Below are 27,001 nucleotides of genomic sequence, written 5' to 3'. Positions count from 1 at the left end.
GCTGAGCGCATTGCGTTATGAGATAGTATTCCATGCATTTTGCTTTATATATTTAATATGTATTTTAAACTTTTTGCAAATGTATGCATATTGTACACTGCAAAAGTAATATGAGTAGTATGGTATGTCTTTTTGAATATTCCAATGTGTTTTTTCAGTTCAAGCTTTTTTTCCTCTCCAGGCGGCGTTCAGTGTTCAAACGTTTTGCCATGCAACCCTCTCCACTTTTACACACCAGCCGTAGTTTCTCCTCGCTAAACCGCTCACTGTCTTCAGGAGAGAGTCTACCTGGATCTCCCACACATAGCCTCTCGCCACGCTCCCCCACAGCTGCCTTTCGCCCAACACCTGACTTCAACCAGTCAGGTGTGTGTTACATTACCCAGACATCGGTCCTGATAAAAAATAATATATATATATATATATATATATATTAATAATGTTGCCTGTCATGTGTCTTAGGGTGTAAATATATGCTGTTTTAGTGCTCTGTGCACTTCCTTTTCAGTTCAATAAGGAATTATGATATCTGTATGAAAGTAATTAGAAAAAAATGGCACTTATCTTAACGTTTTAACTTTCCACTCTTTCTTCCAGGTGGCAATTCATCACAGAGTAGCTCCCCCAGTTCCAGCGCACCTAACTCACCAGCAGGCTCTGGCCACATCCGACCCAGCACTCTGCATGGCCTGGGTCCCAAACTACCTGGACGGTTACGTCAGGGTCGACGTAAATCAGCAGGGAGTATTCCCCTCTCACCTTTGGCTCGCACACCCTCCCCGACCCCTCAGCCTCAGCCGACTTCTCCTCAGCGGCCCCCATCTCCCTTGCTGACTCACACTGTGGGAAACGCCAAAACTTCTCAGGCCTTCCCTGCCAAAATGCACTCACCCCCCACTATTGTACGCCATATGGTGCGACCTAAAAGCGCAGAGCCTCCTCGGTCCCCGCTCTTGAAGAGAGTTCAATCCGAGGAGAAGCTTTCCCCGTCTTACGCTGGTGACAAAAAACATTTATGCACCCGAAAGCACAGTTTGGAGGTCACCCAAGAAGAGTCTCAAGGGGAGGCCTCATCTATAGGGGAGCATATCCCACCATGCATAGAGGAGAGCACTTCTTGTGAGCCACCCACTATTACTCGGGTGAGGCCTGCTGAGCAGGGCTGCCTGAAGCGGCCTGTCTCTCGCAAAGTTGGTCGACAGGAGTCAGTAGAGGAGATAGATAGGGAGAAGCTGAAGGCTAAAGTGGTGGTGAAGAGGCAGGACTGGGCTGAGAGACGAGAGTCTATGCAAAAACAAGACACCATGCAAGATGTGGAAGGTGCTGCTGCTGAAGATAAGGAGTGGAGTGTCCTTACACGTCCCAGTGTGAGACCTCAGGGTTCTGAATCTGGATCCCTGGACAAGTCAACAAATGCTACTTTGAAGGATGTCCTCTACAAAAAACTAAACCCAAGAGTCTGTGAGAGCATAGCTGAGTCTGTCACCAGTGGGGAATGTGTATCACTTTTAAGTGAGAATGTGAGGTCGCCTTCTTGTCAATCAGAGCGACAAATGTCTCGGTCAATGAAGGAAAGTAAACCAGAGAGAATAGATTTCAAAGCCTGCAACATGGAGTTTGCCAGAAAGAGACAGTCCTTTGAGGATAGGGAGGAATCCTTGTGTCGAATATCCTCTGGTGTTCATGAAAGCATTCATTTCAACACCACAAGGTCCAAAAGTCTTCAGCTGGATTCTGCGTTAGCTTTAGAACATGTTAAAGGGGGCATGTGCAACATCCATGGCACTTCTGAAACTTTGGCCCCTAAGCTTTTTAGTGGGAGAGGAGAGAGCGCAGTAGAAAAACTTCAGATGATTGCTTCTGATGGTCCTATCAGGAAGACCTCCTCCGAGTACAAATTGGAGGGAAGGCTTGTGTCCTCTTTAAAGCCACTAGAGGGCACCCTGGACATTGGTCTGCTTTCTGGGCCTCGGGTATCCAAGACTGACACATGTCTTTCCAAAATGGCAGACAGCCATGGTCAAAGTACTATGTTGGCAGAAGATCTATGTGGAAAACAGAAAACCACAGAGAAACAGAAAAGTCAACATGCAGGGACGTCTGGGACACTTAACCATAAGGACAATGTGTATTTGAGCAGTAAAACCATTACAAAAGAAGAGTCCATTTCCAATAAGGACTCTACAATAAGTCCTGCTTGCAATGAGGCCTTGCATGATAGAAATAAATTTAATGATGGAATGAAGTTTCAGTTTACAGCCACCAAAGTGGAGTCCATAGACACAAGTGTGAAATCGGAGACTAGGCTAAAGACAACTCAGGAGATGAGAGCTGCACGACACAGTGCTCACTTTGCATGTGGGAAAACGCCTTCCATCAGGGAAGTCAGCAATGAAGACCAGGAAGACGACATGGAAAATATAGAGGATACATCTTCAAAGCAAAATGAAACTCAGCAGACACAACCGGTCCTTAGTAAAAAAAATCAACCTGACGAATTCCGAGTGTCTTCTGCTGTTATTGCTCAACTCAACTCTGTCCAGCAAAACCCAGAAGCAAATTCTGGCAAAAATATTAGTAGGCTGAGTGAGACACCAACTAGTTCACGCAGTTCAGCAATGTCTACTGAGAAGGATAGCATAAATAAAGACAAACCAGGCGATACAAAGACCACTGCAGTGATAAAGCAGATCTGTTCATCAGAAGATGTTATGGGCAATGCAGGTGCAACATCAAGCCCAACTGTGGCTGCAACCAAGACTCTGATAGATAGAAAGGATAGGGCTGGTAGCGCCAAAGACTTTCTTGACATCAATCCAGAGCATCTTCAAGATTTGAAGGAAAGCAAAACATCTAGCAGAGTAAAAAGTTTAGACAAAAATGTAGAGTCTGCACTGGGAGACAGAGCTGATGGTAAGCCAACCTCAGCTGACTCAGGGCAGGCTAAACCAGAGATATCTGTCAAAGAATCAGCACCCATCCCACAGAGTCTATCTTTAGCTTCCTCAGTCACAACATCCATTGTGTCTTCTGTCTCAGCACCAGCAGATGCACCTGAGACCCCTATTATTAAAAGCTCATTGTCTCCCAATTCTAACCTTCAAAGAAAAACCACGTCATCTGCCATTGCTGCCCCGTTGAAGGACATGCCTGCTACTGATTCAAAATCCCATGCCTGTGCAAGCACCACCCCACAACTTTCTGGGTTGGCTGAAGTAAAAACAACCAGCATCCAACCTCCACAGTCTGATCAGACTTGTTCCAAAATTTCAAGCTCTGTTGACTTGGAAAATGGACAGACAGCAAGTATTTCAGTTCAACTCTCCAAACAAATCTCAGACCGAACACAAAATTCCTGTGCATCAAGTGGTAGAAGAGAATTCAGTGTGCAAACCCATCAGTCTCAACAGGGCTTAAACAAAAATCAACATGCAGACAAAGTAAATCCAGAGGAGGCAAGTAGCCAATCCAGTTTAATGGCGAAGGATACTAAAAACCTGCCAGCATGTGGAGTCAAAATGGACTCGAGAGATAAAATGGCCTCTAAAAAGGACTTCAGGTGCAGTGTGAGTGAAAAGATTACCTGTGCCTCTAACCCTAACCCTTCAGTCAAAGCTGAAGTTTCAAATAACTGTGAAAAGCGGGAAGCCATCTTCAGAAGCCAAGTAAACACATCAAAGGACACGGGTGCAAGCCCACCAAAGACTAGAAGTTGTGACACTTCAACAAAAGACACTGTGCATGTGCAGTCTGCAATTAAAACAGAAGAAAAGCAGAAATTCAAGAGTGTTCTTGATGTAGACACTGAGAAGGCCAATAAGCAAGTTATGGACATGTCCATTACAGAGACAAGTCCAGCACAGACTGCAATAAAACAGACGCAAAAGTCTTATAGTGCTGTATTAAAACAAACCCCTTTGAGTTTGAAAAACAAGCCACGAGTAGACTCGCCACTTGTTATGCAGTCTATTGGGAAGGCAGTTGAAAATAAGAGAAAGCAGGAAAACATAGCACAGCTACAGCCCATTGTCAAAGACAACATAGTAAAACCAAAGGAGCTAAGAGAGTCAGTTCTGTCTACGCCCAAATCTCAGCCTCACAAAGAGACCCACACTGGTTCTCGAGGTGACTCCGTGCCGGTGTTGCCTGTACCAGCTGTTAAAATCCATGTGTCTAGTGGGCTTCCTCCTGGTAAGGGCAGCGCTGCTGTAGTTGAAATACTCGGACCTTCCTCAGAGGAACAAGTGAAGTCCAGAATTGACGTTCCAAGATCAGAGTCTTTCAAGGGCTCCAGCACCAAAGGGACAACTACTAGTACTGATTCCAGTCCTGACCCTAAACATGCCTCAAGTGAGTCAAAGGTGACTGACAAACAGATTTCATCCAACCGAAAAGAGCAAGTGGAAAAGAAGAGAAAGGATACTCAAGATACATCATCAGCTCCCAAAACTAACCGCAAAGACCCATCAAGAGGCATGCCTTTGGCAAAGGATAGTACTACTATTGAAAAAGATTCAGTCCGTTCTAAACAAACAAAGGATACGCCACGTGGTTCAACTTGTAAAAAGTGATGTATTGTATTGTAGTTGCCAAGCGTATTGAATTTTAAAAAGACTATGAGGATGTAAACATTCTTTTTTGTCTATATGTAATATCATGAAGCCTTCCTATCTGAGGACCGGTGAAGCTGTTACTTTGGGTTTTCATAAGAAACCAGAGATGAATTTGTTTGTTTGTGTTGTGATCTGTAATGCTTTGTTAATATTATGTCTAAAAAAGTGTAGGCTGAATGTTGACTTGTTTTGCTGCTGATTTGTGGTCTTGTTTTAGATCTCGCAAAAGCGCCAAAATTAGTCATTGTATTGTGTTGCGGTGTGATGTAACGAGTGGCGTGTGCAATAACTGGGGAGACGGAGTGTAGATGCCTTTTTTAAGGATTTAATGAACTGTGCCAATCCTGGTGGAGTGTAATTGTACCAAACAAAAAGCACCTTAAATTCAGACTAGTGTTATTATGTATTATACTGGTTTCTGATGTATTTAAAAACCACTAGGAAAAATATATGTAGCAATGGTGCTATTAATGTGGCTTACACTCTGAAAGCAGAACAGATCACTTATTTTATTTTATTTTTTTCACTGCTTTTTTTTTTTTTTGACCTTATCAGCAAAGTTTTGTTTTGGGTAGTGGTGCACAGAGGGAAAGCACTTTGTCCTGTGCTTCTCACCTGGAACTATTTTATATTGGAATCATCTTATGGTTCTGGAATCGTAGTGGAAGGGGCCTTTGAGTTTTGTTGGGGAAATATGACTTGCTGTTCTTAGCAGGTCATGGTGAAATTCACATTCCTTTCACATACATTATTTTTTATGCAATATATTGTAAATACAGCAGCATTAATTGTACAGAGGGGTCGGTTGAAAATGAGTGTTGTATGTTTTATATGTATATATTTTGTTATGTCATATGTTTGTATATTGTACTTAATGTTGGTCTCCTATTGATGTTATCTGCTCAGTAATTGTGCTGATATAGAGTCTAGAGTCTATCTAGCAGAATAATGATAGTCTCACTCTGAAATGAAGTGTACTTGAAGTTTCACTAAGGTATGTAGGGGTTAACCACATGCATTTTCAGATATGTATTTTAAGTGACGCAGCAGAGTTGCTCTCCGAATGTTCATCATACTTGATGCCGCTAACAAGGAAATCATGCATTTACATAAAAACAGGGACAAGACAGATGTAGCACATTATATAAAAGGCAAGTTTCAGAGACTGAAGGATTACCCCGTGATTAGTTTGCTACTATGTAGATTATATACAATCTGTTTTTCAAAAAAAAAAGAAAAATCTCAAGCTTTTAGGGCTAACATTTGGCATACAGGAACATGATGTATTTCCCCTGGTTTGGTTAAAAGGGCTTATACAGGGATAATCAAATGTGCTTTAGCAACACTTGTGGTATGTCAGGGCTTGTGATAAATGTCAGGAGTTTCACTGCATGTTCGTTCTTCATGTCCAATCAGTTTCTTACATATTCATATGCAAAGTACAACACTTACAAATGGGAATTGTGTAATACTTTATTAAATGCATTTGTGCTATTAACATCTCTAGTCACGTAATAGAACTGCTAAGTGCATTTCCTGCACTTTTTACCTTTGAAACCTTTCAAAGCTCTCTTTCCTTTTTTTAAAGGTTGTGTCCAAACGTTAAAAAGCATATTTGCCATTAGTTGTGCTTTATTTGACCTTTAGGTAGTTGCATTGTGACCAATGAAGTTTAGCATCAGAACGGAGAAGAGGATGAATCATTGTGTCTTTTGATATTTGGTCTTAACTTTAAACTTGCTATAGCTCTGCTGATATGTATACATCACATACCAACTTAAAGTAAATTGTGTATCTAGGCCAATTTCAGTATACTTTATATTGTGAAACATCTAGGCTATATTACAGTATGATATTGAAGTATTTGCAATTAATGTTTTAATGTAAACGGCATATATCTGAGCTAAACACAATAGAGATTTTAAAGCGTATTAGCAGACTGCAGTTTCTGTTCCTTATAGACTTTACAAATGTAGTTTAGGAGGTCTAAAGAGATACAAGGCACCTTAAGATTAAAAACACAATGCTTATTGGGAATTTGGGGGAGAGATTCTAACTGAACATAATACAAACCTTAATGATAAAATGTGAATGTTTTATAGGACATATGCATTGTCTGTTCTCAAAATATAAATAGTAACCCCAGACATTTATGTTGTTGGTGTTTCTTTTCCTTCCCTTTTTTGACAATTAATGTTTGAATCCTTAAAGAAGCACATTAAATGTTTGTTTACAACTACTTCATGGATGTATATTTTGTACATTTTGTGTTATTTGCCAAATCAATGTGCTACGTCACACGCAGTTATTCTGTGATCGATGTGTGTGTGAGTTCCTCTTGGCGGACACTTGCTGTTGAAGACCGTTGGTGTGGTAGCCTAATTGTTGTCTTTCCAGTTCAGTATGTTCTTGCTTGTTTTTCTGGAGTTTTCTTTCCTCTCTCTATGTGTGAAAAGAGGGTTTATGTAGATGACTCTGCTTATCATTGTCTTTTAGAATCTGTGCAATAAGAGATGTGGTTTTGAGTTTTGTACATCACCCACAGAAAGCTCTATGGATGTCATAGATGTTGTCTACTATACAAATATTTATACTTCTAAAGTTGCATAATACTGAAAATAAAGCATGTCAAAAATGACCTTTTATTGCATTTTATTGTCTTTTTACTTCATACAGACCCACATCTGTTATTTGAAAACTAAGGTTTTAGTAATTTAAAAAAAATGCCTTTTTTAACACTTTTACAATTTTGATAATTAATTTCTTTTCAAGTTTTTCAGCATATACTTGCCAATTTTGATCTCCAACTTAAAGCAGATATTCATGTTATAGGTTTATGTGGTCTGCATTTGGAAGGAGACCAACCAAACTCTTAATTTACCGAGAACCAAAGACTTAAACTACTTCAGTCTGTGCGCACTGAATTTATTTAATACACGAGTTTCACAATTTGAGTTGAATTACTGAAATGAACTTTTCCACGACATTCTAATTTATTGAGATGCACCTGTATCTTGAATATTTTCTAATTCTCCTGGCAAGGCAGAAAATGGCAAATGTAATTATAATTGCAACTAGAATTATAACAAATGCAAGTACACCTACAGGAAATTCACACTGCAGTTTGGCATCAATAATCCTTGTTCCTGTTGCATTACAAACTGTCTCCATTAAGTGTTTTACTTTGATTAGATTTTTTGTAGCCCAGTTGATGAAGTCAAAGTTGCTACAGTTGCATACCAGAGGATTGTAGCTCAGATCAACAGTACTCTTATTTCCCAGATCCATAACACTTCCAACATCCACTGTCACAATGGCATTACTGGCCAAGTTAAGTTGGAGAAAACGCAGGGAGTAAAATCCAGAGGTGCTCCGTTTGACCAGTTTGTTTTCACTCAAGTCTACTTGCCTGAGATGTGTGAGACCTTTAAACAAGTTATCTTCTAAAGCAGTTATGTTGCATGAAGATAAAATGAGGGTTCCCAAAAGAGGGACGTCTTTAAAGAGCTCCGACAGGGTAAGAACCCCTCCTTGAATGGTATTCCCCTTCAAATTGAGGAGTTGCAAGTTCTTCAAGCCTTTAAAGATGTGCACATTTGTCAGGCTGGTATTTGACCAGGAAAGATTTAGAGTTTTGAGATTCTGTAGATTGCTAAAAGGTGAGCTGTCATTCAGAGTGTAGTATGAATGGCTGAAGTCCAAGTGCTCGCAACTGTGGAGTTGCATTGAAAGGCTGTGAACTCCAGAACATCTGTGAGCCATAGCTGAGATTGAGGAGCTTCAGTTCACTCAGACCAAACAGCTGGTCATTACAACAAGGTCCTCGGGGATTTACTGAACTGAGACTGAGATCCAGCTCCTTCAGGATACTAAGACTCTCCAAGCATCTATTGCTAATATTGAGTTGCTTTGAATTCCCACTCACGGACAAGTGCGTAAGCAAGGGAATATTTCTGGTGTTGATGTGGCAGACGTCTTTAAAGCGGTTCTCATCTAGCACCAGATGGGACAATGCGGATAGGCCAGTCATGTTAAATTGCAATGAATCCAGGTGGGCTCTAGTAAGATCAAGCTTTTTAAGCCCTTCAAGGCAATGGAATGAGGAATTATTCAGGTCTAAGAAATGCTGAAGCTGGAAATCCAGGTCAGTAACAAGGATCTTGCAGAAAGATTGTAGTGCAGCTGATGGTATGTACACATTTGGATCGGTTTCATACAATCCCAGGTTCAGTCTGTTGCATTTAAGGCCTTCAAGCCCTTTCAGTAGGGACGAGAAGTTCATCTTGCTAAGGCAGCCACTGAAATCAAGACTACTCAAGTTCAGTGACGCAACCTGCAGTTGGACATGAACTCTATTGACAGGATAAATGTGCCTGATTTAGCACCACTCCACAATGTGCACGGGATGAGCATCAGCTTTAAAGGAAATAATTTTGTCTATATAGAACCAGGTGCGTAGAAATTTGAGTTTCGAGAAATGTGAGATACTAAGAAATTTTCTTAAAGCAGCACTATGTAACTTTTTCTGTGTTTTTTTTTCTCCAAAATTTATATAATGTGCGAGTACATCATGAATTCATCTTCCATCTTCCGTCTTATTCCGAATCACTACGGTACACTTATAATGCGTACTTATATTTGGACTATTGTAGCCTGGTCGGGTCGTCACCGCTGCGGAGTAATACATACCTGCGTGAATCGCCATAGACATAAACTTAGAGTAGTAGCTCCGGTTGGAATGTTCTTCCGCGGGATGTGTGCAGTTCTGTTTATTAACAGCTAGAGCGCCAAAAGTTACATAGTGCTGCTTTAAGATAAATTTTAATTTAAGGAAATTGTTGGAGTTTTTGTTTGTTTGTTTTTATCCTAAAGAGTAGTACAATAAAAGAAAAAATCTTAATTGAACATTAAGTAACAATTTGTGTGAAAAGAAAACTAATTGGGCAAACAACTTCAAATTGAAAGAAATACTTTTATCTAAGATTGTGACTGGATCCAATATGTGTCCATTTCGAACATCTGTTTTAAAAGAATTATCTTCACTTATGCCAAACTCTATGTTGCAGTATTACCATTATTAGTGTTCCAAGGGGGAAATCATGTCCCGGGGGCTTATTTGCAGTGACCTTTAGCTGCATTATACTCTCAAAGAGAACAGTGTGTGTGGAAGGCTAAATCTTAGAAATCAAATATGTTGGGTCAAATTTGATTAAAAGATTTAGCATGCTGAACGGCCAAAGTTAAATGTGGTTTAAGGTTGAAGGTTATGAAACATAGTTCAAATCCGAACTGCAAATACCACAGTTAAAGCACTTTATTTAGTTATTTTATTTTTAAAAAATAGGCCTATATATTTAAAAAAATCATCACATTTTGTCACAAAGACTACTTCTAATTCCAGAAACTATTTGTACTATTTTTCTTCTGTAAAACATTGCATCAGTTCACGAGACTATTCAGTTAATCGATGTCACCACTGATTGCGTTTAGACTATTATATAAGTTGGTGAAACCAGAGGATAATATTTATGACCTGATCAAAATACTGAAGTAGAAGGGGGTGTGCCTTTATATTTGCTTTATAGCATCCTCTGCTTGAATAGTCTATTCTGATTGGCTGGAAGATGTACATTCAAACTGGTGAATGCACAGGTAGTTCCGGTCAGTTTAATCACCTTCTAAATGAATGTAATGACTTTACTTCACACAACTGTCACTCGCACCTACAACCGTGAGCACAGTAACATTCAGGATCACAGAAACTTGTTGATAAAAGCAAACAAGTTGTGTCTAAGAAGTGCCAGTCTAATAAAACAGTGTTAAAAATGCATAAAATTAATAGATATATTATTCGGCTATATATTATTAGGCCTAAGCTTTATTAACTTTATTAGAACTGGACACTGACTTGTGGCATCATATTGGAACTGAGTACACGGCCAATCCAATGTCCCTCACAAAGCCTTGCAATAGAAACAACTTTCCTGTAGGGGGTGTTATTTTCCTGTCTTTGCTCTCCTCTGTAATAGGGTGAAAAATTGTGATGTTGGTGGTTATGCAATCCTTACATCCAATTGAGAGATAAAGGCGACTCTCATTATAATGTACGTATAAATAGAAATAAATCGTTTTCAGATTACAGTGTCTCAGTGGGGCCAGAGGATTACTCTGTTTTCAAATCCAAATGTTAATACACGGGACATGACTCCAGATAGGATTTAATGACTTCCTGTATGTCTAATGTGGACCACCAATTGCTTTAATGGATTTGTATTGATATGTGCATTATATAATTGTAATGTATTTGACACAATTCATGTCTTTATGGATTATCTTCACATATCTAATTTATATAATTGCTAATTTCTCTGTACACATGTATTTATCATCTTTATTACTGGTTTACACGACATCTACCTGGATGACTATTACTGTTTCATTGCTAGTTAATCAAAAAGAGCTTCAAAGATATTCTAGCAGCAATACTGTTAAATAAGTGTGGATAGTCATTGTAAAAGTAAAGGTTGAATGTGTCAGATGCCACAGCGTTACTAAGAATTTCAAGGAAGCTGAAAAAAGGGAACAGTGGAAATTATGCACTAATGATCATCTGCATTATGACGTTTGGCTCATAAGATCACTTGGTCAATATACATGGCAAAGTTTTAGCTAAAGTGGTGATTTTGCAAATTTCCCCATTTCAGTGTTTAGTATCATATCAGCTGATTTCAAGTATTGGGAAAAATAGTTGATTTAACCAGGAATGTGTCAGTAAAACTACATGAGTCTTAAAAAACAACAACCATAATTTCCACCAAACTTATGGAAGTTCCATATAGTTATTTTTGCTACAGCATTCTTTCGAAAAGCATCTTACACAGTTTGAAGGTCCTTCAGTGGTATTTTGACAGAATCTAGCTGAATTATCTATAATAAACACACACACACACACACACACACACACATTTTGTAAACAAGGAAGTTCTTTTTACTTTCAACAACAGATTGTAAGACGTAGCCAACAAATGCAGTGAGCAGCAAATTACCCTCAACAGATGAAAGGACAGTACGACAAAGATATCGCTATCCTCAGTTTACATTCAAACTAATGTTTTATTGTGAATATGAGATTGAGCTGAAGAATGAATGCTGTATCAGATGCAGGTAATCACACTCGCTCAGTCCATCTATCATAATACTCGACTGCATAATACAAAAATACATAATGAGCTTTTAATACAGTAATACAATAAGCTTTTAATGAAGCAACTCAACGTTCCTTTGTTTATAGTTCTAAAGTGATGTTTTTGAATTAGTAACGGAGGTTTGGGCTCAGCTGTTAAACTATCAAACTGAGATTTAAATCTGTGGTGGAAGGAAGTAGTTCTGAAAAAGAGGGTTTTAAAGGCACTCCGTTGTTGTTTTTCTTATATATTTACACACTCGTGCCATCAAACTGTTGTATAAACGCAATATCACACTCGTAGCCATGAGATATGGCTGTATATTGTCACACTGTGATTACCTACGGCACTCGGTCTGCAGCCTATGAGTGTGATATTTCTCATATATATATAGATACATACATACAGTTTATATGTGTAAAATTGATGATGATTATACACAGTTCAGGAGAGTCATGTAAACTGAGCTACATAATACATCTTTGTACTTGCTTAAAAATAATTTGAACAATTAAACCATTCAGAACCATTCATAAAAAGCCACAATTTTGGAATTTTTTTTGTATATATCTGCGAAACAAGATATATTTATCCATTTTTCTTCTCAAACGCTGAAGCATTATCATATGTATTATCAAATGCATATCATACCTTTTGTCTTTTTTTGTTTTGGTGGATGAGGCTGCAATTTGCTCAAAGTCATTATATTGCACATGTAATGCACTTGTCACTACCCCTTTTAATTCTTGGATTAATGCTGCCAGTAATAAAGGATTAGAAATAGAGAAAATCTGCCATGGCCACATGCTGAAGCACAATAGCACACTGAAATCACACCCCCACATCGTGACACAGAAACAAAATTACTGGAGGGCCTATTCAGCCCACCACCCACATCAGCTGTTCTCAGTCGTGATACTGCAGATGCACTTGTGCCCACTCGCAAATATTACTAAGCAGAAAAAAAATCCTTCCTCCCAGACCATAATCCTCTTAGAGATTTTAATGCCCCCTGCTCTCCCTTCCTCTTAAAGCGAGCTTCAATTAAATGGGGCAGAAAACGGCACTAGGTATTGAGGACAATTGTGGCAACTGTCATAGCTGCATGAAATCAGATGTCTCATACGAGTGGAGAGGCACACAAAGAGCAGACAGCAAGCCTCCTCTGACCCAAATTGCTAAATTAGACATCAATGAATGACCCTTAATCTCACCCGACTAAATTGAAATCATTCTGACAGCCCCCTCATCAGAAGTGAATGCAGAAAGAAAGAGGAGGCCATTCCTCTCTTTCACCTTTTATTAACTGTTCATGTTGTGCTTTATGTAACACTCCACCCTCCACTGTTCTTCAAACACGCACTTACACAAATAAATCAAGGTGATTGCAGAAAATAGCACCAACCAATGATGAACTGTAATTATAATCATGTGCTATCATATGCTGCTCTCCAGGTCTAATTTATGTGATTTCTGGGAGAAAAATCTTTCCCATAGCCTTGAATGCTTCGATACTCAAAATCTTGAAGGCTGCTTAAGAAATACAATCAAATGAGGTGTGTTAAGAATCCGTGGGATTCTCTTTCTTTAAGCAGGCCAAGGCTTCTGGAGGAAATGTGTTTCATTTGTGTTAAACAAGCTATTCACTGCAGCCCAGATGTTTGTTTTTCAAGACGCATAAATTAGAAAATTATAGTTTTGGACAAATAGTTTTTGGTAGTTTTGGAATAAATAGCCAAAAACCTTAATAAAAGCACATTGTCTGACTTTAAGTCTGTTAGAGTAATTACAGATAAAATACAATTCAGACTGAATATCAGACTGCTTTGTCTCTCCAAAAGAGTCCTTGTTATTACATGTACTGTAGTAAAAACTATAAATTGTGAATTATATGCACCTAACCCTAAATCAAACCCTAATCCTAACCCTAAACCCTAGTAAATACATGTAGTTATTTACATGCTCTAATTAATATTACTCACTACTCAAATATATAATTACAGTGTAACAGGGACACCTTAAAATAAAGTGTACGCTAATGTTTCTATTCAAAATTGGCTCTTTAACAAACAACTAACACTAAACCTAAACCTTATAACTGCATGTTGTTAATTCATTTTACTCAGTGTTAACTTGTGGAATGACACTGTAACAAGAACACATTAAAATAATCATAGTTTGCTTTGTTTTACATCTCACTTAGGGTGTCAGGTTTATATGAAATAGATAATATCAATAAACAGTGTGAAAACATTGTGAACAGTTGTACATGAAATTCTGGTAAAATAGCATAAAATGTGTATAATCTACAAAAATAATAAAGACAGTCTATTCTGATATAACAAACACTTCTGTTTGTAGATATCTACTTCCTACTAACTGTCTCAAACAAAACCCTCCATGTCTTTTAAATATTTTATGCAACTAGTCTGATAAACTTTGGCAAATTCAGTGATTATGTCATCCTCAAATGTGATAGCTGTATCAGATTGCTTGGTCTTGGAAGATTTTGATGAGAAATGTTGAAATTTTGTTGGGTGCATTTCCCAAAAGCATAGTTATCCAGTGATTACAAGTTCCGTTGCTACCAACATAGCTCATTGATTTAATGTTTCCTGAATTTATAGTTCCAAAAAGCATTGCACAATTGTGTGGTTGGAGGTCGGTGCCGATAGCCTTGTGGCAGCGCGCAGACATATAGTGCTGTTGCGCTATGGGTGTCCCAAATTTGAATCCTGGCTTGTGGACCTTTCCTGATTCCACAGGAATCAGGAAAGGTCCACAAGCCAGGATTCAAATTTGGGACACCCATAGCGCAACAGCACTATATGTCTGCGCGCTGCCACAAGGCTATCGGCACCGACCTCCAACCACACAATTGTGCAATGCTTTTTGGAACTATAAATTCAGGAAACATTAAATCAATGAGCTATGTTGGTAGGCCCCCCCCCCCCCCCCGCTTCCTGTCAATACTTACTTTCCTATCAAAATAAAGGTGAAAAGCCAAAAGTAAATCTAAAAAAAAAAAGTTGTGTGGTTGGAAATACAGCCCTTGACCTGTGGTTAGAATCATAGTTTCTTGCTGGTATGATACACTAGATGGACAAAAGTAGGGACACACCTCTTAATTATTGAATTCAAGTGTTTTAATCAGACCCATTGACACAGGTGTAAAAAATCAAGCACCTAGCCATGCAGTCTGTATCCATCCAGTAAAGTCAGAATTGAAACCTTCGTTTCCTCACTCAAAATTTTTCTTTTCTACTCTTTTGGCATGGTCTGCAGTTATTATTTGATTCCAATTACTTTTGTGGTACTACTAGCACTGGTTTTGCCATCCAGTTGGTCCAATTGCAAGAGGATAGTGATGACCACAGCAGTGGTTGTCATACTTTTCCTCATTAAATAAGATTTATTTAAATAAGAAAACTCTCTAACAATTAGGCCATGACTGCCGCATAAGTGAGCGGCAGTTGATGTTTGAGGTCAGAGGTTGATGACAGAGGTCAAAGAAGAATGGCCAGACTGGTTCAAGCTGATAGAAAGGCAACAGTAGCTCAAATAATGCAGAAGAGCAACTCTGAATGCAGATGTCAAACCTTGAAACAGTAGGGGTATAGCAGCGGAAAACGTCACTGGATGCCATATCTGTCAGCTAAGAACAGGAAACTGAGGCTACAATTTGCACTGGCTCACCAAATTGGGCAATATCAGATTCGAAAAAGATCGCCTGGTCTGAGTTTTGATTTATGTTGTGGCATTTGGATGGTAGGGTCAGAATTAACAGTTTATGTTTAGTAACCTTTATTAACAGTTAACAGTTCATTAACAGTTTAGACTGCTACTGGTGGTGTAATGGTGTGGGAGATATTTTCTTGACATACTTTGGGCCCCTTAGTGCCAGTTGAGCACCGTTTAATGGCACAGCCTTCCTGAGTATTGCTGCTAACCATGTCCATCCTTTTTTGACCACAGCGTACTCATCTTGTGATGGCTACTTTCAGCAGGAAAGTGTGCCATGTCACAAAACTTAAATCATCTCAAACTGGTTTCTTGAACATGACAATGAGTTCACTATACTCAAATGGCCTTCACAGATCTCAATCCAAAACCCCTTTGGGATGTGGTGGAACGGGAGATTTGCATCATGGATGGGCAACTGACAAATTTGAAGCAACTATGTGATGTTATCTTGTCAACATGGAACAAAATCTCGGAGGAATGTTTCCAGCACCTTGTTGAATCTATGCCATGAAGAATTAAGGCATTCTGAAGGAAAAAGGGGGCCCACTTTATCCAATAAAGTGTACCTAATTAAGTGGCAGGTTAGTGTGAAGCGCCATTTTTGATGAGTTACATATCAGCTTTGAGCAAAGCAGTTCTAAATAATCAGTTTGGGGGTTAATAAAACAGTCACACTTCTTGGAAAGGCAAATGGAACAGGCAAGTGCACACTCAGTATATCAGATAGGGCAGTCAGCATTTCACACACTGATATCATAACACATTTCACAGGCCTGCCGGGAGAAAATGTGTATGTTCCAAATAGTTGACTTTATGAAATCTGCCGATGCAAACGCGTGATACATAGCAGATGTCATTGGTAAAGCATAAATGCTGAGTAAAATGGAGCAAAACTGCACATTTATTTAATGAATCAAACAAGATATTGTTGTGGACAAGGACACTTGTGAGACTTAGCACAGTGGCCTTATTATCAAGACAACAATATTTGCCTTTGTTGCATTGTGCTGCGGGTTACAACGCCTATTCAGTGATATGTCAATTCTGTCATTGTCCTTGCAAATGATTACAAACGATTACGAAGTATAAGACAGATAACTTCAACAAACAGCACTTTTTGAGCACAGTATGCTAAATGTTAAGAGTTCTTTTGGACTTCTTTTTTTTTTTTTTACTTAAAATAAAATATTTGTTCACCCTTATGTTGCTCCAAATTCTTTGGATTACAAAAGGAGATGTTTAGCAGAATGTTTGAGCTGCTCTTTTCCATACAATGAAAGTGAATGGTGACCAAAGTATTTTAAAATGACAAAAAGCTACTTAAAATTACATAAAATATTCTATCAGGCTTTTGCGCTGTAGTTTAAGTCTTATGCTATAAATATCTCTTTTGTGTACCGCAGCATAAACTGATACAAGTTTTGGAACAACTCTGTTTTGTTTTCATGGGACAAAGTGGTCTAAAGAAATTCTCCCTTCCCCCTCTCTCTCTTACACTGGTTAAATAAATATTACGATTATGTATGCAAGCATTTTTAAAATGCAGGACATTTGGTAACAGAGTAGGCAGCGCATAACCTCAACACAGACCGGTTGTATACACAGCAATCCGAGAGACAGATGAATCCCCCGCCTGTATTAACTTCAGATGGAATTAGTTCAAGAACATTTTGTGAACTGGGAGCAAGCCAAGCTTCAGTCCAACAGTCCTATGTTGCAATTAACAGTCAAAGCTCCAGTCTTAAAAATGGAAACTCTGGCTGCTTGTACTAAAAGACAAGAATAAACATATCAATCAGAGGCAATTTGTTACATGAGAGTTTTGAAAGAAAAACACATTGCTTTCAGGAATAGCAGTGTGTAGAATAGTCTGAGATAGATGTGTGTTTGGTTGGCTGGAAAAGCACAGAAAACATTCCAGATGCATATGGAGAAGAGCTTCCAGCACTCATCCCAGCCATTCATCTAATGTTTGCTCTTGGTTTGGGAGCTGGCAGACTTCCCATCTCATATGTTTTGAATTTAACTGAACAGGAATTGTTTCAAGCGATCAGTGGCCTGATCAAATAATGCCAATTTCATGGATAAATGACAAAAATGACCTAGCTTCTGGTTAATTACAATAAAATAAAATCCTGTCCTGTGAGTTCTAGAGTTCTAGCTCTGAGTGTTCTGTGTTTTTTAGTGGATTGCTGAATTATTGCAAGCTAGCTTCTAATTGGCCAAAACCCAAAGAGCCTGCCCCCAAATCCCAGCGGGATCTTTGTAGTTGTAAGTATTCATATACAAAGTGTGGTTCTAGCAAACATACATTTTGCATATTGACAGTATGTAAAAGAAGTATTTTACATAACATTAGCAAGTCATCACTTTGAAAAGCACAGCCTCTTCTATCCTCAAAAAGACACATGGTTTGATTATTTGTGGTATCATTAATGTGCAATGCTTAATGCTAAAGATTCTGAAAAAAAGTAATAGTAATAGTGATGCTTCCATTAGCAAACACTATAAATGAATCAATTGGATCAATATTTAATATTGAATTTAGTGTTTGATATTAAGGTCAGTACAACGAATTCAAAGATAATTCACAAAGATTTAGTTTATGATGACAGTTGTTTAAGGCTACATTCAGCTTTTTGTTCTTAAGATATATTAAAAGTGTTCCTAAAAATAAAGACTTATGATAATATACAGTATATACAAATGAACCATGCCTCTGTGTGACAGGTGGTTTGATGTAACACCACTTGTTCAAAACAACACTTTGATAGGAGTTTCGAAACAAAATAAATGAGTCATAATAATGCCATGTAATACATATACATGTGTGTTTATGAGATTAAAAAAAACAAATGCAGCATGTGAATCTGGAATTGCACAACTGCAGTTGCACCTTTTATAACAGCCTCTTGACTGACAGGATGGATGTTCCACAACAATATGACACCTGCCACAAAGAGAACACATTTCACTATGTGTGGTCATTGCAACTTCACAAACAGTTCAAGCGACAACATCTGAAGAATTTGTTTTGGAAAGTAACGCCATAAAAAAAATATTTGAGCCAAAGATTGTCACTTAACTTCAGTTTGTTCTCGCTACAGTTTCAAATACAAACATTTGGAATTTACCTTTGGGGCAAATGGCGTTTTACCAAATTCCTTCTTCTCTCATACGTTCCTGGCCTCTAGTTTGTTCTCTTTATAGTCTATTTAGGAAAACACCTTTTAATTTCAATGAGGTTATGCAAACTGTTGCCCAAGGCTATGTTGTACTGATAAAACTAATGTAAGTGGAGGGTTTTTTTTTAGTGAAACCTTTATTATGGCTCTGAGAAAGGGCTTGTCATCATAAAGAGATCAAAGTGATTGTTGTGGCTCATTCATTCAGAGTGTTTGAATTCATAGGGTTCCATAGCCACTGGGATGTTTCATCTGTGATCTTTTAGACCAGGTGGTGGATGTCACTCGCATGTTTCATCATATAATTTGGCCATCTATCAGGAAAGTCGCAACTCGACAAATACCTCAGTGTGAACTGGGCTCACAGTAGATCATCCCATTCATTCCTGAGGTGTGGCTCGAGAATTCTTAGCACATTGCTTAAATTGCACACCAAAGATGCTTTTTGAAATAATGTTGTTTACTGCAGATTCTTAAAGACAAATCTCAAATGCTATGACAGTCACATGATGAGCGACCTGTGATCAGAGCACTGGAATGGTGTCATGCACCTAAAGAAATGAAACCGGTTATGGCAGTGCCGGCCAGAGAAAACCATTTACCTACTTGGCTTAAGCTGAGTTTCCACAATGCAGACATAAGCTCTTCATTATTTTTTCTTCTTAGACTTGGCCCGAAACCATTGACCATGTATTTCAGTGTGTAAAACTACACTCCCCACTTATGACCTTGATCAGGTGATAGCAACATATTATCAAATCAGTTTTCTGTGTGAGACTGTGAACTGCAGTCTGTGTGGCATGGTGTAGTACCCAGGTAAAAAACAAATACACTTAAGTTTTACTAATATCAATGCACTTATTATATTTTTTATTATACTATATATAAGTGCATAATAAATGTGTTATTTTTGAAACCACTTTAAGTATGTTAAGTGCTCTTTAAGTTATGCTTAAAATGAGCTTTTAGCTAATTGCAATATATTTTAATATATTTAGTTATGTTAAAATGGAACAATGTAAAGTTTCTTTAGTGTAATTGAATTGTTCTTCTTCATTTTTGCTCCAAGATGATACATTGTAAGCTTTGAATTTCAATACAGCATAGAACAATATAGTAACAGATGCTTGTGTTATATTATTCATTGAATATGCAAATCAATTTCAGATACTAATAGGCTACCAGATATATGTTCGTGTTTAATATTTCCTGCATAATTATGCACATACAGAATATATTTTGTGTTGGCTCAGTTAACGATTTAACCCAACTTAACGATTTCAATATATCACTTATCCTGCCCGAAAAGATTATAAACATTGCAGATAACGTCTGAAGTAAAAATTAATTTACACACACACAGTGTGATTGATACTCTTCAAATTGGGTGATTTTAGGTCAGTGTTTTGGCTGCTAGAACACTTCCGGTGGCTTCACTTCCGAATGGCAGTTTAGTACGCAATGAGCAATCCAGTCATTATATAGATCAGTGAAAATACCCCATGATTTACTCACCCTCAAGGCATCCTAGGTGTATATAACTTTCTTCTTTCACATAAATTCAATTGGAGTTATATTAACAAATGTCCTGGCTCTTCCAAGCTTTATAATGGCAGTGAATGGGTGTTATTTTTCAATAGTCCAAAAGAAGTCCAATAGATGTTTCATCGGACGTTGCCATGGTTACGCGCCTGGCCCGGTTAATTTCCGGTGTTCTATCAAAGTCTGTTCCCCCTATGTTCTCCCTTAGTTCCTTCTTCCCCATGGCGCCCGTTAAGCAAACACCGTAAAGAGCACGTGCATGTGCTCAATCTACTGGTGTCTCCGCGGTTAGCAATAGTTAATTTTCATCACATTACAATGTTTGTTATGTAAGATTTGAAGAACCTCAAACACTTTGATCTTCTGAGATACGGACAATACACACACAGTTTATTAACATACAGGCATCTTTTTCGACATCTCATGCGGGAAAACTCCTTTCTCACCTATCTTTTTCATCCACTTCTTTCCCCTCACTCAGCTAACTCAGAATGGTCAATAGCAAAATAAAATGTTCTATTATAAAATATAATGTCGCTATTCTGTGTCAGCCGCGCTGCATGGATGCGCTGTTTTCTTTCAACAGTGTAATTTACTTGGCAGTCAATCGGACAAGCCTCCCAGTTTTCATCCAAAATATCTTAAATTGTGTTCCGAAGACAAACAAAGCTTTTACGGGTTTGGAACGACATGGGGGTAAGTGATTAATGACAAAATCTTCATTTTGGGGTGGAGTATCCCTTTAAGGCAGCTTGATTTTTTTAAAGAAAATGTGGCTTGTGATTTCATGTGCAAAACTTGCTGACATGATGCTAGTGTGTTGCCATTAGGTTTATATGTGGTTGCTAAGGTGTTCTCTGTGGATTTTAGCTTGTTGCTATGCTGTTGCTAGGGTGTTCTGGATGGCTCCTATGCCATTTCTAGGTGGTTGCTTATTGAATGAGCCTAAATTCTAGACTCTATAATATTCTGGTCTCCAGAGATGGCACCAGTCCCCAAATTCAATATAAGTCATACTTCAGTACCTAAATGTATATTATCGTTTGTAGCCTGATATGTAATTGCCATTTTTTGTTAAAAATGTTTATGGAAATGTTTATTTACTCTCAGGGCACTGCATGCCATTGGTACAGGATTATGTTCTTATACATGCAAACTGTAGCTAGAGAGGAACAACAATAGAAATTAACTCAGGAACGGACACACTAAATTCTCCAAAGCATGTCCAATTTAGAATGGATCAGTTCATCTGAGGGCTCATATCTCTTGGCGACTAAGAGAAACCTGAGTGGTCGGGGGGCACACAGGCCTCTTCCAGCTGTGCAGCTGGGCTGAAGTTTTGGCCTCTGGGTCACAGTTCGCACTCTTTCTCATAAGGGGCATAAGACCTGGAAAAACCCTGGTGGAAAGAATTGGCATGCACTGCAATTTGATACTGTGTAGAAGTTTTTCTGAGCAGCCCTCATAGTGTAACTGGAAGATTGGATTAGTTTTATATTTAGATATTGCAGTTATGATTGACACTGAATGCGGCATCAAGTAGGTTAGTAATGTATAAAGAAGGTAATACAGTTGTGGAACAAAAAGAAGTTTGGATGCTTATTTCAATACATATAATTATGTGTGTATTTCATGTCTAATATTTAGCAGTTTTCTGTGCAAACAGGAAAATATTTCTATGCTTGTTTTCATGGGACCATGAGAACAAGAGCAAAATGGGACCAAAATAAAAAATATAGTGAGAAACTTCAAAAGTGAACTACTTCAGATAAAGCATTTGTACAAGATAAGAGTAACTGGAGGAACATTTAATTTTTTTTTTTTTTTTTTTTGCTTGAACTGCTCAGATTAATGTGATTCATGGCTTCCTGTGTGAATGTTTTCCCTTGATCTGTATCTCAGTTAGGGCAAGTGGATGCAACTCCAAAGAGCTGTTATTTTCAGAGTTTGTTTAATGTGTACATTCTAGTTCAAAATTCATTTTGAGAAAGGAGTTTAAAAGTCATAAATTTACATGTTTAAATTGAAAGTTTACAATTAATGCAAATGCAATTGCAGTTGTCACTGTGTCAATAAATCATCAATAAATAAATAAATAAATCAGATTACAGTATAAATTTGAACAGGCCTACTAATTCTTCATTAAACATGAATGGCATGCCAATGCATATTTGATGTAAACTCCAACAAAGATGTAAACTCCATGATGATAATTCTTGCACATGTTATGCTTGAACTGCTCAGATTAATGTGATTCATGGCTTCCTGTGTGAATGTTTTCCCTTGATCTGTATCTCAGTTAGGGCAAGTGGATGCAACTCCAAAGAGCTGTTATTTTCAGAGTTTGTTTAATGTGTACATTCTAGTTCAAAATTCATTTTGAGAAAGGAGTTTAAAAGTCATAAATCATAAAAGTCATGTTTAAATTGAAAGTTTACAATGAATGCAAATGCAATTGCAGTTGTCACTGTGTCAATAAATCATCAATAAATAAATAAATAAATCAGATTACAGTATAAATTTGAACAGGCCTACTAATTCTTCATTAAACATGAATGGCATGCCAATGCATATTTGATGTAAACTCCAACAAAGATGTAAACTCCATGATGATAATTCTTGCACATGTTAGCGATGTCATATTATTCTTAAGTGTGTCTTAAATGTTTTTAAATAAATTTAAAAAAAGCAGAAAACGTGAAGATCATCCTGTAATATTTGAAACAGGTCAAGTGGAAGATGGAAAGAGATAATGAGAGTGACAGGCTGAAGAGAAGGAAAGCACATTTCCCTGCTCAAGCTGATTAGAGCACAAGCCCATAATTACAGAACATCTGCACCCTGTGGCTTCTGTCAGCTCAGTCCCTCTCTCCAAACCAGCCGAGCTTCCAACAGAAGTCTGGACTACTTTCAATCATTCAAGGGTCTGTTCTTATCAAGACACACATCTGAGGTCCAAACTATTTCAAAAATACACATACCAGGGGATTAGAAGGGCACATGCTTAACGGGATGCTTGGCCTGACATGTCCAAGCAGTGGTGTGCATGGGGGGTTGGGAGTTGGGGGTTGGGGCCTTTAATCTCTGACGCTAAAGTGCCCTTTCGGGTCGATCTGTGCCCCCAGACCACTTCTCCACCTCCCCAACTCTGGAGGTCTGTGCACGCCACTGTGACCAAGCAAGGAAAATATTCAAGAAGTTAAGTTACAGAAACAATAGATGGGTCTCCACTCTGTGCGCCAGCTCTGGGAAAAAGGACATGGTCACTGCTTCTAGAATATTTCAACATTGTAGATGGAATACGGCAGGTGACAGCTGTAATTCCTTGCTGTTAAGTTTAAATGCACAAATAACACCTGTTGTCCTCCGTCACAATGTCTGATGAAAACTTTTATGCGCAGGAGTCATGTGTCTGGACAAGCAAGAGCATTTCTGCCTGATATATTTCATCTCCTTTCTATTTCTAAAATCATAAACAACTATGGTTATTGTTTGTATGAGTCGTGACTTGTACGGAACAGATAGCCTGGAATGAAAATACTGTTGGAATGAAAATAATGTTGCGCTGTTTTATATATAAACATGTTGAATGATTTTACGTAATAACATTTATTAATAAAATTAAAGTATTCAGTTCCAAATATCTTTTGTACACAAGTTAATTGGAAGTACAATAAGCTATGGATTCTATTTTGTGAAATGTTTGTTTTAATATTACCAGTGTTTCTTGAACCAAAATGGACTGAAATGGGGTTTAAAATGCAAAAATGTGAATATAGTTGCATATGTTGCAGCAGAAACTGCATGTTTAGTAAGACTGATACAGTTAGGAATAGCTTGACCACCACTATTTGATACAGCCCTCCAAAACTGAAACAATATCATTCAATAAAACATAAGATTCTATATTCTGTTCCACAAATATGTGCTGTGGAAACAAATATGGTAACAACCAACCATTCATGCTCCTAAACCGAACCCAATACTGATTTGGCCAGAGAAACAAAAAATAAACCATCAGGCAAAAAAATAAATAAGAAGTGGTCTGAATTTTCCTGAAATGTTCTGTCATTATTTCCAAGATAATATAATATAATATAATATAATATAATATTAACACATATTTTTAAATGGATAGTTATGATCCTTGATTTTGATTGGTTGAGTCACTTTCAAAGCCTAACAACGGCCTGTAAACTGTAAACCACAGCTTCTTGAGGCTTATTGCTTTAATATGTAGTATACTATTAATATTATTAATAATACTCACTGTGGAAAAACTGTGGGAAAATAATGCCTACTGTAGCTTATTGCTTTTTGCTACAGTGCATTTTTTGCATTTTTTCTGCAAGGATGCCTTTTAATTCTTATGGTTAATGGTAATGAATTATTAATGCTAACTTATGTACACCGTTAAGAACCTTTTAGACATGAAAAAATCTATATATCTATATCTATAATGGCCTTTCAGTTTTAGTCATATTACTAACCAGTATCTTACAAATATGTCTCAGTGAAAAGAAGAAAAAAAGAGTGGTCAGCATTTTATAAAGAGAGTTAACTTAATGGACATGAAAATGGGCGATGGCGTTTGACGGTATCATTAAAACGGACGGTCCTTTTCTTTAACAACACACTACCTCTGTGTCATAATGCTGGGAGGTTAAGCTTTTTTTGACCTCAGTGGGCCAACAAATCATCCATACCCTCCACCTCTGTGTCCTTCCATCTGACAATGGCTTATTAGTGTTGAGGGCATCAAAGCCTCTTTCACTAATGTCTCAGGCAGAGGCTGATGAAATGCACAGCTGTGGCCCACGTGTCCTAAAGCCAACCCTAGTTATTCACTCATTCACTTTCTGACACAGATAAGCAAGTCCAATGTATTACTATAATATACTACACATTTTTATGCACTTATTTAAGCTATGGATTTATACATGTATAAACTGAAAAGCATGTTGTCCTTGTAGTCTCCACCATGGTTTGCTCTGCTGCATGGGAATGCTCCAGTCACTCACAGAAAATAGTATGAATGTATGATTTCCCTACTGATGCAGAGAGAGAGAAAAATTGATGCGTCAAGTTTTATTCAATTTGCATTAATTTGTATAGCACTTTTTATTGTACACATAAAGTACAGATTTACTGTGATTACTTCTATAATACAGTAGTGGTATACAATACATATTTGGTAATTTAGCATAGCATGATTCTGAAATGAAAACTGAACTTTTTTCATTCTCACTTAGGTCCATCAGCATCCTTTGCAATCAATCCAATTTTAACATATAACTCCCCACCCTGCAAAAATATTTTCAAAAAAAGTTTGAAAGCCTTAATTACATAATGATGGATGAAACTGCATTAAGAGAATGAATAACATCGCCTAAATCTACTATTTAAGTGGGGAATAATCTACTAGCATGTTTTCATGCACATGGTAATTTGATTAGCTGTGCTGATAATATACAATTTTATTCTATAAATGTCTTACCTTTTAAAAGTTCATCACAGAGATCTCTTCTGCTGCAACTCTACAACACTGATAGTATTTGGCGCCAACTTCCAGGAACTGTTGAGAGGCTCCACTGGTCCATTGGAGTGAATGGAGATGACGCGACTCTCTTTTTCAACGGCTCTGTATGGACTATTCCTTATGTTTCATGTTTCATACCTGTTCCTCATATTCTAAAGCAAAGATGTATTGGTGTTGCCATGTTGTTTAATAAAAAAATAAATAAAATAAAATAAAATAAATTTAAAAACCATTCCTAACAATATACAATATAATATACAAACATAACAAGCGGTGGTGAAAGTGACCAATCACAGGAGTGGAGACATCTGACTCTTGATCGCCGCCTCCAAAGTATCAAAAGTCAACTTGATGGTAGTATTGGGACCAGGGGCGGACTTAGTGATTTGGGGGCCCTAAGCAAATTTCAGGTATGGGGCCCCAACACAATAACTATGTGCTCTGTTGTGTATAACCATTATTTTGCTTGCTCTCTCTCTCATAGTTTATTGTTTATATACCCCTTCACAATGTAAGTAAATAATTAGTCAACTCAACCTGATGCTGTTCTAAAGCCATATTAGGCTACCTTATTTTTTTGTTTTTTTACAAAAAGGATTCAAATGTCATAAAAGTATCCCATGCAACTCGTTCCATATTCCAAGTGTTCTTAAAGGGGTGGTTGACTGTTTTTTTTCTAGGCTTGATTGTGTTTATGGGGTGCAGTCTAACATGTGTTAATGCTTCGTTTTTAAAAAACGCATTATTTTTCACATAATTTACCTTTATTCTACACCGCTCTGTCCCTTCTCCCATAAACGCGCTGATCACTTCCTGCTTTTATGAAGCCCCTCCCTCAAAAATATGTGAAGGGCTCTGATTGGTTAGCTAGCCCAGTGTGTTGTGATTCGCTAAATCGCCTCTAGTGCGTGTCTAAAGGTCTCGCCCCTCTCGCCCCTCAGCGCATGTGCTCAAGTTGTATTGTAAACAATGGCATCGTCTATATTGCTTATCAGTTTGAGCCCGATTGAGACGCAGAGGATATTATTTGTGAGGATCGTGCAGAACCTGTGCAAGCACGGCTCTTAATGGTATGTAGGGATGTAACGATTAACCGCGAGCCGGTTGAAAACCGATTCAAATATGTGACGATTTAAAACGGTTGAGATGCTAAACAAATCGCGATTCATTTAGGGGTAGGAGTTTATATGAATG

At 37.9% G+C, this 27,001-nt stretch overlaps 1 protein-coding gene and 1 pseudogene across 4 annotated transcripts in view; one reads left to right on the top strand and one right to left on the bottom strand.

Annotated features, from left to right (window-relative positions):
• LOC107730326 (microtubule-associated serine/threonine-protein kinase 4-like) overlaps nucleotides 1-4,997 on the top strand; it is a 131,594-nt gene extending 126,597 nt beyond the window's left edge. For all 4 annotated transcript variants that reach the window (XM_016541123.1, XM_016541127.1, XM_016541126.1 and 1 more), the window contains 2 exons: nucleotides 182-366; nucleotides 598-4,997. In XM_016541123.1, coding sequence (XP_016396609.1) covers nucleotides 182-366; nucleotides 598-4,571 — 4,159 coding nt within the window. In that variant the 3' untranslated portion in view covers nucleotides 4,572-4,997. The remainder of the gene's footprint in view (nucleotides 1-181; nucleotides 367-597) is intronic.
• Nucleotides 4,998-7,601: 2,604 nt separating this feature from the next.
• The window catches only part of LOC107730297 (CD180 antigen-like), a 26,967-nt pseudogene continuing 7,567 nt past the window's right edge, over nucleotides 7,602-27,001 (bottom strand).

This window comes from Sinocyclocheilus rhinocerous, unplaced genomic scaffold (assembly GCF_001515625.1).
Source record: "Sinocyclocheilus rhinocerous isolate Xijiao unplaced genomic scaffold, SAMN03320098_v1.1 scaffold127, whole genome shotgun sequence".
In the NCBI taxonomy this organism is placed as follows: domain Eukaryota; kingdom Metazoa; phylum Chordata; class Actinopteri; order Cypriniformes; family Cyprinidae; genus Sinocyclocheilus; species Sinocyclocheilus rhinocerous.
The sequence above is the reverse complement of the archived record's forward strand: the minus strand, read 5'-3'. Positions and strand labels throughout refer to the sequence as shown.